Genomic DNA, 16,246 nt, shown 5'->3' on the forward strand with positions numbered 1-16,246 from the left:
TCTAGCTCCTGATTTTCACCTGCTCAGCGATTCTACAGATTTCCAGGTCCAGCCTGCATGGTCTCACCATCAGTCCTTCCAGTTTTCCTTGCTTAGCTCTTGCTCTTTCCGTGGGGAGTGAGGAACGGCCTGCTCCCATGTCTGATGCAGCAAACCCTGCACACCCTCCTCACCATGTCAAGTCTCTCTCTTCACACCCTCTTTGCAATTCAACAAACACAGGGCCTGCCGGGGACCAAGGAGCAGGTGCCAAGGACTCGGGTCTTCCCAGAGCCATACTTTGCCTTTCTGGACAGCTGTTAGAATATTCTTAGTTTGAACTTGAGGAAATTGGTTCCCTATAACTTCCATTCTATTTCCAATCCTTGGACCTCACAGAACAGAATGAGTCCCTTTCCCACCCATCAGTTTGTACCCTGGCCACCTTCTTCCCTTGGAAACCTCTTTTCCAGATGAAATACCCCTAGGTTTACCACCCTGGGTCCACCATTTTGAACAAGATACTTAAGGTGGACCATATTCTGAGGTCCTGGATACAGCCTCTGGTTAATTTCAGTGTCTTCTCCAACCTCAAAGCACAGAGCTCCCCTGCAATGCCTGGGGCAGAGGCTGTCTGCCCTAACCAGCTCAGCAGCTCCTTAAAGGGAGATACACTGAGTCTCCACTGAAAGGAGTGATCTGAGACTTGTCAGTTGACATGATGCTTCCTATTTGGGGTTAGAAGAGAAGAGGTGGCCACAGCTCCAGAATGTTCCACCTTTAGCAAATACCGGAGAGCTGATACTGGCACCCCTCTCCTCTGTTCTGCCCTAGGGAGCAAACAGGGTGGGAAGTATGGAGCGTGAAGCTGTGGGAACCAGCTGCATGATTCTGAACCTTGCCTTCCAGAGCCATCAGGACAGTTAGCCCCCTGGAAACCCAAGTCTTTGTTCAGCTAAGGGAACCTCCTTAAATGCAAACACGGGGTGCCCCACATCTCACACCCTAGACACAAAGGACTCCCTCTTCCTGGCCATGGCCATCAGGGACTCTGTTGACCTGCCTCTACAACCACGTCTCCCTCCCCCTTCTTCCTGCACATACTATAGAGAACAGTGGATGCCGTGAGGGGCGCATGGATACCTGAAGTGGGTGGGGAGAAGTGAGGCTCAAAATTTGAATTCTGCACCGCGCCACCAAGGAGTCTCAGTCTACCCCCTCAGATTACTCCCTATCTGATAAGGCTCACACCCCCGCCCCCGGGGTGGGACCAGCTCCCCCATATCCACTCCTCACTCTATTTATCAGGGTTCTAGCAGCCTCGGGAGAAGACCAGCTGAGATGCAGACACCACATCTGCTGAGGCTCTGACTCTTGCTGTAGTGGGCACCAGGTGAGGCCTGGACACCCAGGCATCCCAGAGTTGCTAGGCAAACTGGGAGAGGGCATGGAGGCTGGGAAAAAGGAGAGCTAGCAACTGGACAGGAAACCTGGGAAGAAGATGTGGGCCCCAGGCTGGGCCACCCCTTATCTTACCATGTCTCATTGGCCCAGGCGCCACCCTGCGCTGCTCCCAGTGTGAGGTGCTGGACTCGGCTCTGAACTGAGTGTCTGGGTTGAGGGTTTGCTCCATGTCCCCGGGAGGGGCATGTGTTTCTCGCACTGTCACAAGTGAATGAGGGCCCCGAGGGTGAAAGGCTCCAGAGAGTGGGGGGCCCAGGCGTCGGGGATAGCCAGGTCCCTATCCATCCATCCATCCAATCACCAACCCTTCCCAACTCCCTCAGGAGCCCAGTCATTCATTTTTTCATTCATTTCTATTCTGATTAAAGATCCCCTCTGTAGTTCCTCTCCAGACCGCTCTGTCGCGGCCACTCCCCTAACAGAACCTGGCTTTCGCCCGGCCCAATCATCCATAGCTCCGCCCCTCGTTCACCCCGATTCTTCCTCTAACTGCAGCGTTCTGTCCTAAGGCCCGACATGCTTTGTTTGGTAATTTGGCTGCTTACCCTCAGGTATCCCTTGTCCGGGGGAGGGGCCCTCAGCGTGGATTTCTCCAGCCGCTGTTTTCAGCAGGACGACAGTTGCAAAGCCCCGCCTCTTCACCCCAGGAAAGCCTCCAAGGAGCCCGTCACCATAAGCCTCCAAGGAGCTTATATTCGAGAGAGGGAGTCAAAGGGCGCTGTGAAATTCCCTTCTGCTTCTCCTTTGCCCACGTTGCTTCAAAAGCAGCCCCCGCTGTCTAATTGTTTTCGTCTATCACTTTGTCCCTCATTCAACCAACATTTATATCGGTCCCAGGTGCTCCTCCCCAGTTCTCCATTACTCTTGACTTTTCTCTAAAATAATTCTCTTATTTTTATCATCCCAAGGCTCTTGGGGTGCGCGCAGTGGCGTGTGTTTTCCTCTCGTATTTCTTCTTTCGCGTCCGCCTTTCTTGGCGTGTCTCCGTCAGTTTCTTCCCATCTTCCGCATCAGCACCCCGAGACCGGATGATTCTTGGATAGTGTTGGGAACACAGCAGGGAACCCTCGGGCAGGGCCCGGCCCCAAATCTTCAGACTGGAAGTTAGAGCAGGTGGTCCGTTCCTGGAAGCCGAGGACTTCCCCTAGCCCACCGACCCTTAAAGCAAAAACCCTGTGTCTCTCACAGAGAGACGGACCTGGCGAGATGCCGACGGAGCAGGCATGGTGGGCCCAGCAGGCCCCCGGCGGGGGAAGTGGATGGGGCGCCTGGAGCCAGTTCGCGGCCGCTCATTGCTTGCTGTGTGGTCTCCAGAATCCGGGTGTGGGGAGGGATGTTAGCGCCACAGTGCGACGTTCCGGGGAAGCCGCGTAGTGCTCTGGGTGTCTGACAGGGCCGGATGCCTGGGTCCCGACGCCGGGCGCGCCCTCCCCAGCCGCCCGGCCAAGAGCTGAGCTTGGGCTGGGGGCCGCCTTCGCGTCTTCACAAAATCTCTGAGGTGCAGCCAGGCGCGGAGAGCGAGCGCACAGCGCCGGAGCCTGTGGGCGCCGGAGATCAGATCCACCGACCTGCAGCTGAGCTGACGCGGGGCCGGAAAAGTCGGGCGTAGGGAAAGGCTCTGACTTACCGGAACCCACAGAGGGCACTGGGCTGAGTACGGTCATTAGCGACTCAGGTGTCCTCGCTTTTGGATTTCTGACACGTGTTTCTTATCTTGGAAAATGGTGTCACAATTACCCCCTTTTGCAAGCCTATCCCCCTTCCCTCACCTCACATTCAGTCTAAGTCCAAATCTATCCAGTCTTTCTTCTAAATGCAGCTCAGATTCGTTCACTTCGCGGCTTCCCTCTCTTCTGCTAGACCAGGCCGCCATCTTGTGACTGGGCTCAGGAATAGCTTCCTAAGTGGTTTTCTGGCCTCAGAAATCTTTTACAAACATAAATTGATCTTGTTACTGCTCTAATGAAACTCCTTGGGTCAGTAGTTTCCATTGCCCAAGTTCTCCCCGGAAGCACTCTGCCCGCGCTCCCCGCCCCTCCCCCTTCATTGTCCGTTGACTTGTCTCCCGTACTAGATGGTGTACTCTGTGAGGGTAGTGACTTTGTGCAATATTGTATCCCCAACACCTGATGCAGTGATTGAATGAACGTCTGTTGAATTAATATGAAAGAAGTTTCCCCTCTCATTCCCCTGTTGCTGGGTCCTTGTCCCCATGCCAGTATGTTAGACCCCAGAATGGCCGTGGGTGAGGACGCTCTGTCCCTCTGGCTGTTCAGGCACTGATTTCCACCCCCAAAGGATGTTGCCTCTCCCCTTCGTCTTCGCCACCTTCTCTTCCACCAATATAAGGCCAAACTGGAGGCTGGTGGGCAGTCATGCATGTTATGGCAGGCCCTGCAGGTAGCCGGAATCTGGGCCCCCCCCAAGCCCTGTACATGGTCCTCTTAATAATGCTGGTCCTGATGAGCTTGGCGTTTGGTAAGTGGCTCTACGGGGTCAGACGGGTCTCCTATCCTGCTGGATGGGGAAACCCTGGATAGATGTCTGGGTACATCTGCCAAGGAGATTGAGGTAAACCCAGGCAGGAAGAAAGACGGGATGGGTGGGCTTGGTGGGATAATGCCTGGGGACTGATAATGTACTGATGTTCACTCTGAGGGAGATTTCTGGTGATTACCCCAGGGCTATCTCATTCAACAGCAGTGACCTGAATGGAGATACTAAAGGGAACCTCTTAGAATCTGAGGACAATACAGAATAGGGAGGGTTGGGAGAACATGCCAGATGACAGCCTCAGGATCCACAGCGTAGAACAAGGCTGAATCCAGCCTGATAACCTCACTTGGCTGCAAAGCACCATCGACACAGAAACAAGATCCAAAGTGTTTGCTAAGCATCTGCCTTACACCAAGTGCTCTGCTGGGTCTGGGGACTCATCAACATGTGGTCTGGGCCTGGGATCAGAGGAGGAGGGAGGTGAATAGGAATGCAGTTGGGGAGGGCTTTTGGTGGACAAAGTTTAATATGAGTCTGTTCAGTGAGAGAACCACCAAACAAAGAATGTGGCCTTGGGCTGCTTGATGTCTCCTGTCTACACAAAGCTGAGATTCTTCCTGTCCTGTGATGATGCACCCTGATGTTTTCACTTCTGAACATTATAGATTAAGAAAGCGTATTCAAAAGAGTCTGGGGGTTGGGTGGGGACAGTGAAACCAAGTCACAAAGGAAGAACTGTCCTAACAGGGCTGCCAAAAGTTGTAATGGACTGCCTTGGCCTAACCTTTAAAAGTTAGAGGCTTGTAGAGTGCTGGGCACGTTAGCCCCTCAAATATATGAATAAATGAATGAATGAATGAGTTCCTCATTTCAGGAGGTAAAAGAGCAGAGAATGGAGTTTTTTTTTTTTTTTTTTGGAGATTTTTAATGAGAACGAAAGCTTCTGATGTTAGATTAAGCCAGATGGTTCATTAAAGAATTGGTGATTTCATGGTTTTCTGAGATGGGGAGGTAGGAGGGAACAGTGGGATTGGCCAGTCTGGGAATTAGGTGGGTTTGGGGTCAGTGCTTCTCTGTATTCTAGGTGAGTTTGAGCATTATGATCAAGAACCCCTTCATCAGATTCATTTAAACAAATACCTAAGCTGCTATCGATGCCTCTTGGAGACCAAGGAGTTGGGATGCCTTCTGGGATCTGACATCTGCCTCGCCCCAAAGGGCAGCAGCTGCATGACTCTGCTCATAGAGAACAGTAAGCTGCCTTCTCCCTTTCGTTGTGGGCCCAGCCCATTCCCGAACTGAGTCTCTACCAGCCTTCTAAGCTGCACCCTAATCCTGGTTCCCACAATTCTAAGACACTGTTCCACCACTCTCTCTCTTTCCTTTCCTTTAGAGCCACTCCCCATCTCCACTTCTACTCCCCTCCCCTTCTCAGCTAACCCTCCTCATAGCACCCAGCCTTGTAGGGGACCCTGGAGATCACCAAATCTACTGGCCTTTCTTCAAGCTGCCTTCTCCCCATCTGTCAGCAGTAGTTCCTGCCGGCACCACTCTTCTCCTACATCTTCCACTGCTTCTTTCCAGTCTCCTTCACTGAGTCTTGCCTTTAACTGGGTCTTCACTAAGTCTTGATCCTTAACAGTTCACGTTCCCCAAAGTTTGGTCCTTAGCTCTCTTCCTCTTTACTCTCCCAGAGGATTTTATCTGCTTGCTTGGCTTCACCCAGCAGGCACATACTGCATCCTCCTAAAACTGAACGTTAGGCCAAATGGTAATGTCAAATTGCCCTCTGGATATCTCCACCTCATTTTCAACTTGCTGGAAATTGACTACATTCCCAGTTCCTCAAGCCTGCTCTTCCACCTGATCCCTCACCTTTTTCAATAATAAATAATAAACACATAACACAGACTCTGTACCCGGCACTGTTCTAAGCACTTACAACCCTCCAAGGTAGGCATTGTTATCCCCATTTTACAGACGTGGAAACAGAGGTGCAGAGAGGTCAGTACCTTGCATAAGTCTCCTAGAGGCTGAGCCACAGTTTGTGGTGGTTCCAGAGATGGTGCTCTTGACAACTGCTGTACAAAGCTGCCTTCATTCAAATCCTTTCATTATACTTTTTGAAACAGCTGATGCATAGATGTGGTTCCATATCAGAGTATTCAAGAAAAGTCTCCCTCCCACTCCTGGCCCAATTCACCCAGCTCTCAGGCATGAATAAGAGAAAACCATTTTTTAAATTGCCTTTATTATCCTTTCTGTGACCTTTTGTGCACATCTCACCCTATACAAATATGCTGTTTACTCCTTTTCACTTCTTTTTTTCCTCCACAAACAGTACCATACTACTGTAAGCACTGTTCTGCACTTGTTTTTCAAACTTAACAGTTATGGGGGATGTTTCCGTATCAGTTTGTAACCAGCTTCCTGTCCTGCTGCATGGTATTCCATGGCATGGGCATGTCAGAGTTGATTTATCCATCCCCCTACTGATGGACCTTTAGGTTGCTTCTAAGTTTTCACTCTCTCAAGCAGGGCAGCAGTGAACATCCCTGTACATGGGCACAAAGATTTCCCCTCTCTCATATATACAATAGCAGCAGAGATATCCTCTTCTACTTTTTTTAATATAAATTTATTTATATTTTATTTATTTATTTTCGGCTGCGTTGGGTCTTTGTTGCTGCGCGAGGGCTTTCTCCAGTTGCTGCGAGCGGGGGCTATTCTTCGTTGAGGTGCGCGGGCTTCTCGTTGCAGTGGTTTCTCTTGTTGCGGAGCACGGGCTCTAGGGTGCTCCGGCTTCAATAGTTGTGGCCCGTGGGCTCCAGAGTGCAGGCTCAGCAGTTGTGGTGCAGCGCACGGGCTTAGTTGCTCCACGGCATGTGGAATCTTCCTGGACCAGGGATCGAACCCATGTTCCCTGCATTGGCAGGCGGATTCTTAACCACTGTGCCACCAGGGAAGTCCCTCATCTTCTCTTACTTTTTTTTTCTCTCTTCTCTTACTTTTGATCCATAAAATAAACGACAAACACCTCCTGTCTGCAATCTGACCTCCAATACATCTCCCAACTTTTTCTTACATGGTCCCGCCTGAAGTGCTGGTTCTCCTCACTTTGCTCCACAAGTCCCAATTCACCCCATTCCAGCTGTCACTGTATCTCGAATGGCTCTTTCCCACCAACCTTCCCTGGGAAACTTCCACAGAGTTCATGGCTGGTGACTCCCTGGCACTCGCTGGCCTGTCCAGTTCCAGGAATTGTTGCATTTTGGCGGTCCAGGGCAGGGTGTGGGGGCAGTGATGGTAAGTCCATGTGGGGTGAGGGGATGGGAGGGTTCGGGGCTTTACCTGGGAACTCTGTGTCGCTGATTACTGCCGTTCCTCCCCAGACAGTGGTTCGGAGATCGTGGTGAGTGACTGCCGCAGCAAGGAGCAGATGAGTGATCGCTCATACACCCACACTACTCCAGTGCTGGGCTTCTAGATATTCTCTCGATGCTGCTTCCGGAATTTCTGCAATAACCCTCAGAACAGAATAAAATATGGTCCTTAGAACTTCCATAGAGACCTCTGGAGTAAAAACCGGCCAATTTCCAGCCATCCTCCTGATTTCCACCTGGGGGCAGCCAGAACAATGTCCAGCCCCACCCACCAGCCCTCCCTGCCGCCCTCAGCAGCAGCTACTGGACCCCAGTCCTGTCTCTTGGTTGACGCCCCTCAACACCCCTATTCCCACTCTGCCCCTTCCCTAGGCTCCCTCTCCAGAATTCTCTGGAGTTTTCCTTCAAGGCCGCAGTCTGACATCTTTCCTCCTGTCTGTTCCCACCTCAAGGATGCCCCTTTGCCCTGCTTTGCTTCTTTTCCCACCATGGTCCTCTCTTGTCCAAAGTCCCCAGCTGTTCCTCCAAAATAAATGGGTGTGCAAACTGTTTGATTTGTCGCTCTCTTCTGGTGGATGTGGAGGCTGAGGGAGGTGGTACTGCCTGAGTGCCCCGTCAGGGGCAGGTAAGTGGCTCCCAGCTCTGCGGAGCTCTGCTCCTGCCCTGCCCCACCGTCTCTGATTCAGCTCTCAGCACAAAGAGGTGAAGAGGAACTGCAAGCCCTCCTATGTTGAAGACCAGAAGGGTGGTGGAAATCCTCAGAAGTGCTGTCAGACCCAGAGCTGGATGGGGACTGGTAGGGAGGTTCATGGGGGTGTGTTGGTAGGAGTGGAGCTGTAAGAGAACTAGTCCCAGGGAGGAGAGGGTGGGGAAGGAGCTCTGTGAAGAGATGCAAGGCCTAGTGGCCTTTCTGACCCCAGGCTCAACTTCCCTTTTCAAGGACCATGGTTAAGTTACTCCTCAGTTTCGGGCCTTGGGTTTCTCATCCTCTGAGGCTGTCTTCCAGTTTGACTTGCTGGAGCTGTGTAAACCTGGGCCCTTGACTTATGCTGAAGTCAGAGGTCATGGGGTAAAGTGGGGCGGCAAGAGAGGGACACAGTGGCTTGTACCTCTCTTTGTACCTCCAACTGCTTCCTGACCTAGAAACAAATGGTTTCTCCCACCAGAGCACAAGCCATTAAAGGGGCCACAAAAATCTATTAACATACATGCAAAATGTTGTGTAGGAAGAGTGTATGCTGTGATGTCGTTTCTATCAAGCACACAGACAAAATTCAGGACAGTGGCTACCCCTGAATTTTAGGAGGGTCTAGGAGGGTGCATGAAGGCAGCTTTGGGTGCTGATAAAAGCCTTTATGCTAACTCAGGGAGTGGTAACACAGGTGTGTAGTTTACAAAAACCCACCTTATGGTGCGCAAACATCTGTATGGCCAAAAAGGTTTAAAACTCAATAGACCAAAATCTGTGTGTATGTTTGCCTCTAAGGCGTGTCTATTTTTGAGTCCATTAACTTCTATCTCTGTGCACACGTTGACACACATTCTCTCAATCCTGAGGCACTATCCCTACTTGACAGGTGACCAAAATTCGGCACAGAGACCAACTTACTTAAGTGGCAGAGGAGCTGGGATTGGGCCTCCCAGCCACAGAGCTGCACTACTTTTCAGAAAAAAGTTTCATAATCCCAGCACTGGGTTGTGAGATTCAGAAGGGTGGACACCTGGCTGTACTCATCTGCAAGTCTTGCTGCTTAATACTGGGCCTGGCTCAGAGCAGTGTGTCCAGTGTTTATTGAATGTATGGGGAAGGTTGCTTTCTGCATGCTTGCGGTTTTTCAAAATGAAAGACCCTACCACTGCAGCCCCACCTGTGTGCTCTCTGTACTCTCCCACCTCCTCCACCTAGGCCCTCACAGAGGGGGTCCTGGCTCCCAGGATCCTGAAAAGAACTGAGAATAGGCAGGAACGCAGGTGCCTCAGCTCCAGGTTAACTCTGAGATGCAGACCTGGGCCCTCTGGTTTGCTCTTGAGTTTTCATGGTTGAGTATTTCCTCCTTTCTTATGTGGAAAAACCTGACATCACCCGGGTTTAACTTTCTAGGTTTTGTAGGGTATGTTTAAGGCTGGCAGGAGTCACAATCCTCATACTTTGATCTCTAGCTGAGCAGAGGGTGGGATGGATGTGGGCTCTTTGCGGCAGGCCATGAGGAACCACAAAGGCCAAGTGGAGTGGGCAGGGCTCTGCAACCCTGTTTGAACCCCACACCCAGTTAACTTTCTTTAACCTGTTTACACCTGCCCACACCTGAGCCTGACCCCATAAACAATGTGACACAGACTTAGCCCAGTCTGTTTATTGTGGAGGGAAACTGGAGAATGTGGAGCAGAGGACAGATCTTCTCCTCTCCCTGGGATTCTGTGCAAGTGGGTGTCAGGACTCAGGGACGTGAAGTGGGGCTGTGGAACTCAAAGATGGGGACAAGAGATGAGAAAAGGAAGCAGGAGACCAGGCGGGAGTGAGGGTGGTGGAGACAGTGAGGTAGGAACACCAGAGTGCCCAGTCAGGAAATCTGCACAAAGTCCGCCTCTCACCTGTCTTGATGCAAGGTCAGTCTGGCACAAGGTTTTAGAGACAAGTGTAGGGGTGGAAATAGCCAGATTGAGAGGGGATCAGGAAGATGGGGGGTGGGGGGGGATGATCCCACTCAGATGATAGGAGAGGGATGAGGAAACCACTGTGCCTTTCCCAGGTCAGCCTAGGCAGAATTCACATTTGAGATTATTTTCTAGGTGGACGAAGGGCACTGGGTGCAGTGCCAACTGCTTTTTGGGGAGGAAACTAAACCAAAACCATATAGACGATGGAAGTACAAAGGAAAGGAAGACTGAGAACTCACAGACCAGAAAGTGTGAGTGTTCTGAGAGAGCAGTACATGATGCTGGGGTGTCAGGGGAGAGACGCTGGACCAGAGTGAAATCTGGGAAGGGTAAGACGTCACAGCCTAGCCCAGGGAAGAACCAAAAGTCCTGAATTGTTGAGGAACCAGTATATGCGGCGCAGGTCAGCAATGGACAAACTCAGATTCAGGGGCAGGACAGCCAGGGGGTCCAGGCCTTCAGAAGGCTCCTTCTCAGCATGGAAGCTGGGTAGGGGCAGTGAGAGGTTCAGGGCTTGGCAGAACCACTGGATCTGGGACTCAGACAGGGGCAGGGCCAGGGACCCCTCAGGGGCCTCAGGGAGGGAGCTCTGGAGCTGGGGGCTGTACCAGGAGTTGCAGTAATCATACTGGCAGCACTGGGCGTAGTACCAGTACTCTGGGAGGTAGGTGGGGTGTTTTTCTTGGCACCGGTAAGACTTGTGCTGTCCACAGCCCCGGATTAAGAAGCGAACCTTGGTATCTGGAAGAGAGGGGACAGCTAACAACCACTGCTACCTCCCATAGTCCCCAAACCTGGCACCCCTTTCACAGACTCCGCGATCCCTCACCCAGACCCAATTCCTATCCCAGACTCCATCAGAAGGCGCCAGAAAAATTAGCTTAACTGGCTCCACAGAAGCCCAGACCCCTCCCCCTCCAGGATCCTCCATCTCCTTAGACCTCAGGCCCCAAGCAGCCTTCATCTACAAGAGGAGACCAAGCCATGGGCTGCCCTACCAGTAGCCCCTTCCTAGGACTTGACTCACTATGAAAGATGCTGATCCCCATGCATGGGGATGAGCTGCTGATCGTGCACTTCTCTGAGCCTAAAACGCATCCTATAGTAGGATCTTCTAAGAGGCAGAGGTGGCAGGTCCGGACTTCAGCAACAAGAGCTGGGGAAGTGGAAGACAGGAGAAATGGCCGTGTTGGCTCACTCCAAGTTCCCTGCCCTGCAGGGAGCCCGCTCATCCAGAGCCATCCCCTCCCTGGACTCAGTCACCCCTCCTTCCCTGCCCCCGTGTCCCACTTACCCTTTCCCACTGTGAAGCCCATCATGACCAGCACACCTACAAACATATGGGCCTTCCTCATGGAATTCTGGGGAGAGGGGAAGCCCCTCAGGGGTGCTCTGAAACCCCACCTTCCTGTGACCATGCTCCTTAAGCCTGAACTGCAGGCTAGTTTTGACAGGCAGTCTGAGCAGGAGCTACCGCAGGTACAGAGCTATATTCCTGACTGGAGGAGGAAGCTATTAACTTGGCAGGAGGGACATGTCCTCACCCACCAGGTCTGGTTCCTGAATGTGGGAGCGGTAGCCCAGACAGGGGCAATACCTGGGCACCAATCCAGCAGTCTACCTTTGTCCTGCGTGCCTTTCAAGGGTGCATGGATGTTTCCTTCTCTGGTACCATCTGCTATCCTTCCCACACAATAGGGTCAGTCCCTATTGTTCTGGGAGAAACCTTAGCCAGGACGCCAGTGCCCCCCATCCTTCTGAGATGCGCATGTCTCAGCTCCCCAGCAGGGGGCAGGCAGACACCACACAACAGCAGTTCTGGACCCTGCCCCTCCTTTCCCCGCCCCTTACAGTTGTTTATTTTGGGACCACTTTCCCTGTAAAACCCAAACTCAAAGTGTTGTTGACTGCACTCCCTAGAGTATAAACAGACGACCACAGGTGTCCAAAAAGAATATTTCTCTAATCTTTGAAATTTGATTTTTGAGTCTTTTGTGATCTTTGCACATCCCCACACCCAATTCTACAACTCCACTTTCCTACTAAAAACATCACCCAAATCCACTGGGCACAAATCTGTGCTGGATTTCAAGCTGAGGAGGGGGGGCGGGGCCAGGAGAGCTCCTGGGGTTCAGCACAACATTAACCTCCCTTCCCCAACCCCAAGCACCAGCAAATCAGCCCACGGCCTTTTCTTCTACTTTATTTCATATTCCCACCACAATAATGACTCCTTTAATTTAAACTAAAAACCATAGAGGGTTCATGAAAGGGTGGCAGCAAAGGAATGAAAGTGTCAAAGACTGGGGACAGGTGGGGTGGGGAATCAGCGAATCGTCTTGACTGGACTCTTGAAGTTGCTGGCTGCTTGGAGCTGCAGCTGGTAGGCCATCGGATGGATCTTGAAACCGTAGAGCCTGGGTCAGGGCAGAGGTCAGAGAGGCAGCAGCGTGAGCCCCATCCTGGCCCTGCCTGTGGCCAGCATTCCTGCCTCCCCACCCCAGCTCCTTCATGGGCCTACTCAGTACTGAAGGGCAGAGGTTCCCAAACTTCTTCTCTCAAGAATATTTGGAAATTTATTTTAAATATCCATTAAAACTCAAATTCTAGGACGTACACGTGTGTACACACGCACAAGCACACACGTCAGTACTTGTTTCAATATAAAGCTGAACTTTCCTTCTCTACACAAGAGTAAAAATGATACTCCAGGAAGATAAACCACACTTGAACCGTGGCTCTGAGGATTTCCTGGCAGAAGGTCGAACACCCAAGAAGACAACAAGGTTAGCTACTGTTTAAATGTTGCTTCAAGTGACAAACATTACTTTAAGCGATTCATACATTTAAAAACACACTGTCAGGCATGTCACCATCCCCACTTCATGGATAACGGAACTGAGGCATAGATGATCACACAACTTTCCCAAGGTCACTCAGCAGGGAAAAGCCCTGGCTTTGGGAGAAGTAGGTGTCAAGAACAGACCATGCCCTGTCCTTGTCCTCCCTTCTTTCTGGGGGACCCCGGCCCTTTCCTTTGACCCTTGGTGACTCTGTCCCTGCTCCCCACCTGGGCACAAACTGGTTGGCGGGCCTCTTGGGCCGGTACTCGGGGTGCACCATGAAGAGCATGTGAGGGAAACCGGTGCCGAAGTAGGCGCCATCCGTGTGGTGGTGCCTCGATGACTTGGGTGTGTACACGTCCATGCACTTGGGGCAGTAGAGCTTCACCATGGCCTCACCTGGGATGTCCGAAAGGCCTGGGAGACAGCCAGACTCAGCAGGCCAGGTAACCCAAGCCTGCCCAACCTCCCTCCTGGACTCAGGCCCCAACTTGCTGAGCCCCAACTCCTTCCCAGTGGACCTGCCATTTTATGTGGCCCTTCTTTCCCTTTTCCAACACTCACCGATGGGAAGCATTGGCTGGTTCTCACAGTACACACGGGGACAGTAGCCAAAGTCTCCCTGCTGGTACTTTTCCAACTGCAGTGAATAAAATGGAAGGGGTTGCTGGATAGGTATGAAGAGAAGAGACAACCCCCTCCTCAGCCCAACCCACGTCACTCTGTCCCCAACTCCTCCTGTCTCTCGCTGTCCAGAGGCCCCTTTTCTGGCTCAGATGGGCCCTCAAGACTCCTCTGCTTCCCTTCCTCCAGTTAGGCAGGCTGCAGACCATCAGAGCCATTTGCTGCTTATTCTCTGAGGAAGAGGCGGTCTACAACTTCCTGCCCAAGGTCACATCTCCCTCCCTGAAAACACCCGCTTTAGCACACCCTCAATCAGGTTTTAATCCCTAAGCCTAGGTTCTGGGGTTTATTTCCCTCTTCTAAGCTAGATTCCTTGACAAGGTTGAAACAAGTGACTTCTTGCTGCAGGAAACTGTTTCCCTTGTTGCCTGCGAAGGAGCCAAGTGGGAGTAGAGAGGCCTCACCATCTGGGCGATGCCACGGTTGGTGAGGATATAGCGGGCGTGGATCAATCCATAGAGCATTTCAGCTGCCTGCTCAATCAGGTCACTCTGGTTGGGGTTGTCTTCCAGCTCCTCATCTGAAACATGGCCCAACCAAATGCAACCACTTGTCTTACAGCTATTTTGGGTGCCCTGCCCACCCCCAGGGGCTGCTGGTTACTCAGTTAGCCCAGCACCCAACTCTGAGCCTCACCACACCCACGGCCTGGGCATTTGACCCAGAAACCTGGGCCTCTGACCCTTCCACCAACCCAAGGCAGCTCTGCCTTCTTTCCATCCCTCTCAGCCTCTGCTCCCTTCTCTCCCTCGATACATAAACGCAAAGATGTCTCCACAGAAGACAAAACTCTAGCCTGGAAGGTGCAAGGCAGGGAAAAGCAGCAGAAAATAAGACTCATGGAAAAATGGGCATTATGGAATAGCGCTAAGTTAACAGGATCAGAGTATGGGAATGAGTGGTGTTAAGTCACAAAACTAAGCAAGAGTGAGGTAGGGAATCAAAATGAAGTAGAAGACTTTGGGTTAAGGGGGTCAGAGAACCAAAAGGAAATTTAGAAATTCAAGAAGCAGATAAACAAGATTTGAAAAGGAAAAAAAGCATACACACACAAAACCACCCTGAGGGTGTCTCACCAGGCTCCAGGTCCAAGATCATGTCTAAAGCTTGTCGATAGTGAGGCACCTGCTCATTGAGTCCAGTGAGATTGAATTTGTCCTGGATATAATCTTCATCCACCTGTCGGGACATGAAGTCAAAAGGAAACCCACAGCAGAATCCTCAGCTTTGACCTGGGCAAGTTGCTCCAACTGGTGCCTTATCCTCAACACAACTGCTTCTGTTCCCTTTGTTCCGCACTCCCAACTCAGCAGAAGTACTTGAGTCTCTCTCCCCAGCTCACATGTACCGCCCACCCATAGAAGCTTCGGATTTTCTTTTCCAAGGATAAACAGGTACAGCAAACCCCGTCTTAGAGAGACATTCCTTTCATGATCCTTGTTCCTATTCCTGCTTCCCATCTCAGTTTTGGCCTCTCCTTAGGGCCAGCTGGCTCTCTGAGGAAAGTGGAGGCTCAACAGCTTGGATTCTGAAGGCAGTTACAATCCCTTATGTTAACACACAGCTTTGCACGTTACAGAACGTTTTAGTAGGAACTATTTTAGTCCTAACTGCCACAAAAGATAGGTACTACCACTACCAGTACCACTGTGGTAATAAAAAAGAAAATACACAGGTTGACGTGTCCAACGTTATACTGCTGGAGAATGTCAGGGCTGACTTGGGGCCCCAGTCTCGCCCCTTCACCACAAGTTAGTGAGGGAGTTACTAAGGGGACTCTTCCTTGATGAGAAAGAGTTTTTACGTAAGCCTGTGAAAGAAGTGTGTGGAAGCTGAATATGCGGGAGAATTTTTTATTTAGCCAGATTATATGTGGAGATGGATAGGGGGTTTGAGAAGAACTCACTTCACAGAAGAATTCATTGCCACGAAGTCCACAGAACCAGGAAATCCAGGACACCTCCTCTGAGCTGCTCATCTTCACGTAAGCTAAAGAAAGAGGAGTGTAAGGGTAAGCTCTCCCTCCCTGCCTCTGATATCCTCTCTCCTTCCACACTTTGCCCTCCAACCATGGAAGAATTTGGGGCAACCCTTTCCTAAAGGATCCGAACCTGGAGCACGTCTCTCTAGCTCCTCTTATTCACATCTCGGGCCCTTTTCTCTGAGACTAGATAAATTCTTTGGGGTCCCACCACTTGTGAGAAACCGACAGGTCTTGACCCACTAGTCCTACCCACATCCCTGACGCTCCCGAAGGCCAGGCCCCTCTCTCCTCCGCGTCAACTCCGGCAGGGCCCGCGGCTCAGGCTCCCTACCCGCGCAGGTCTCCGCGTGTTCCCGGCCCCATTCCCAAGCGTTCCGAAGTTTATCCTTTCCAAGCAAGAGCCGAGCCCCTCCTTTTCTCATGGCCTGGGGGTGGCCCTCAGGTTCCTTTCATGGGAGTCCCCACATCCCACCTCCACCCTTTTGGCCACCTCTCCCTCCCTCGGTGCCGGACCAGGTCACTTCCTTCCCCACCCCCATATCAAGGCGGGGAGACCCCATGTGCCGCGCCCAGGGACAGGGGACACGGCGCGGGGACGACCCCAGACTCACCGACTGGACAGGGACTGGGACCGGGGGACGGGGGGGGAAAGGGGAGTTTCTGCTTCCAAGGAACCGCGGGGACCGCTGCAACGTAGGGCGCGGACAAGACCGCGGTAGGCGAAGTGGGGTGGGGGGGGAGTGGAAATTGGGGAG

At 51.9% G+C, this 16,246-nt stretch overlaps 3 protein-coding genes across 5 annotated transcripts; 1 reads left to right on the forward strand and 2 right to left on the reverse strand.

The window, feature by feature from the left end:
- Nucleotides 1-2,842: 2,842 nt before the first annotated feature.
- LY6G5C (lymphocyte antigen 6 family member G5C) lies at nt 2,843-7,495 on the forward strand (the record flags this gene model as incomplete). Its single annotated transcript, XM_082848424.1, is given in 4 exon segments — nt 2,843-3,041; nt 5,024-5,191; nt 7,332-7,423; nt 7,427-7,495. Coding segments are annotated over 4 exon segments (528 nt in total).
- Nucleotides 7,496-10,317: 2,822 nt separating this feature from the next.
- On the reverse strand, nt 10,318-11,398 carry LY6G5B (lymphocyte antigen 6 family member G5B; the record flags this gene model as incomplete). The annotated part of the gene is made up of 3 exons (XM_082847116.1): nt 10,318-10,721; nt 11,008-11,136; nt 11,275-11,398. 3 exons carry the CDS (start codon nt 11,396-11,398, stop codon nt 10,318-10,320), a joined length of 657 nt encoding a protein of 218 aa, XP_082703242.1.
- Nucleotides 11,399-12,167: 769 nt separating this feature from the next.
- Nucleotides 12,168-16,207, reverse strand: CSNK2B (casein kinase 2 beta). Of its 3 annotated transcripts, none has more exons than XM_082847313.1 (7): nt 16,103-16,207; nt 15,414-15,496; nt 14,584-14,686; nt 13,912-14,027; nt 13,388-13,463; nt 13,051-13,240; nt 12,168-12,397 (listed from the first exon to the last, which is right to left on the reverse strand). In XM_082847313.1, the coding sequence occupies exons 2-7, from the start codon at nt 15,483-15,485 to the stop codon at nt 12,307-12,309; spliced, it is 648 nt and encodes a 215-aa protein (XP_082703439.1). In that variant the 5' UTR covers nt 15,486-15,496; nt 16,103-16,207; the 3' UTR covers nt 12,168-12,306. The 3 variants fall into 3 exon arrangements, with proteins under 3 accessions (XP_082703439.1, XP_082703437.1, XP_082703438.1); XM_082847311.1 differs by lacking the exon at nt 16,103-16,207 and adding an exon at nt 15,823-15,918; XM_082847312.1 differs by lacking the exon at nt 16,103-16,207 and adding an exon at nt 15,741-15,800.
- Between the last annotated feature and the right edge of the window lie 39 nt (nt 16,208-16,246).

Source organism: Leucopleurus acutus, assembly GCF_964270905.1.
Source record: "Leucopleurus acutus genome assembly, chromosome: 10".
In the NCBI taxonomy this organism is placed as follows: Eukaryota; Metazoa; Chordata; class Mammalia; order Artiodactyla; family Delphinidae; genus Leucopleurus; species Leucopleurus acutus.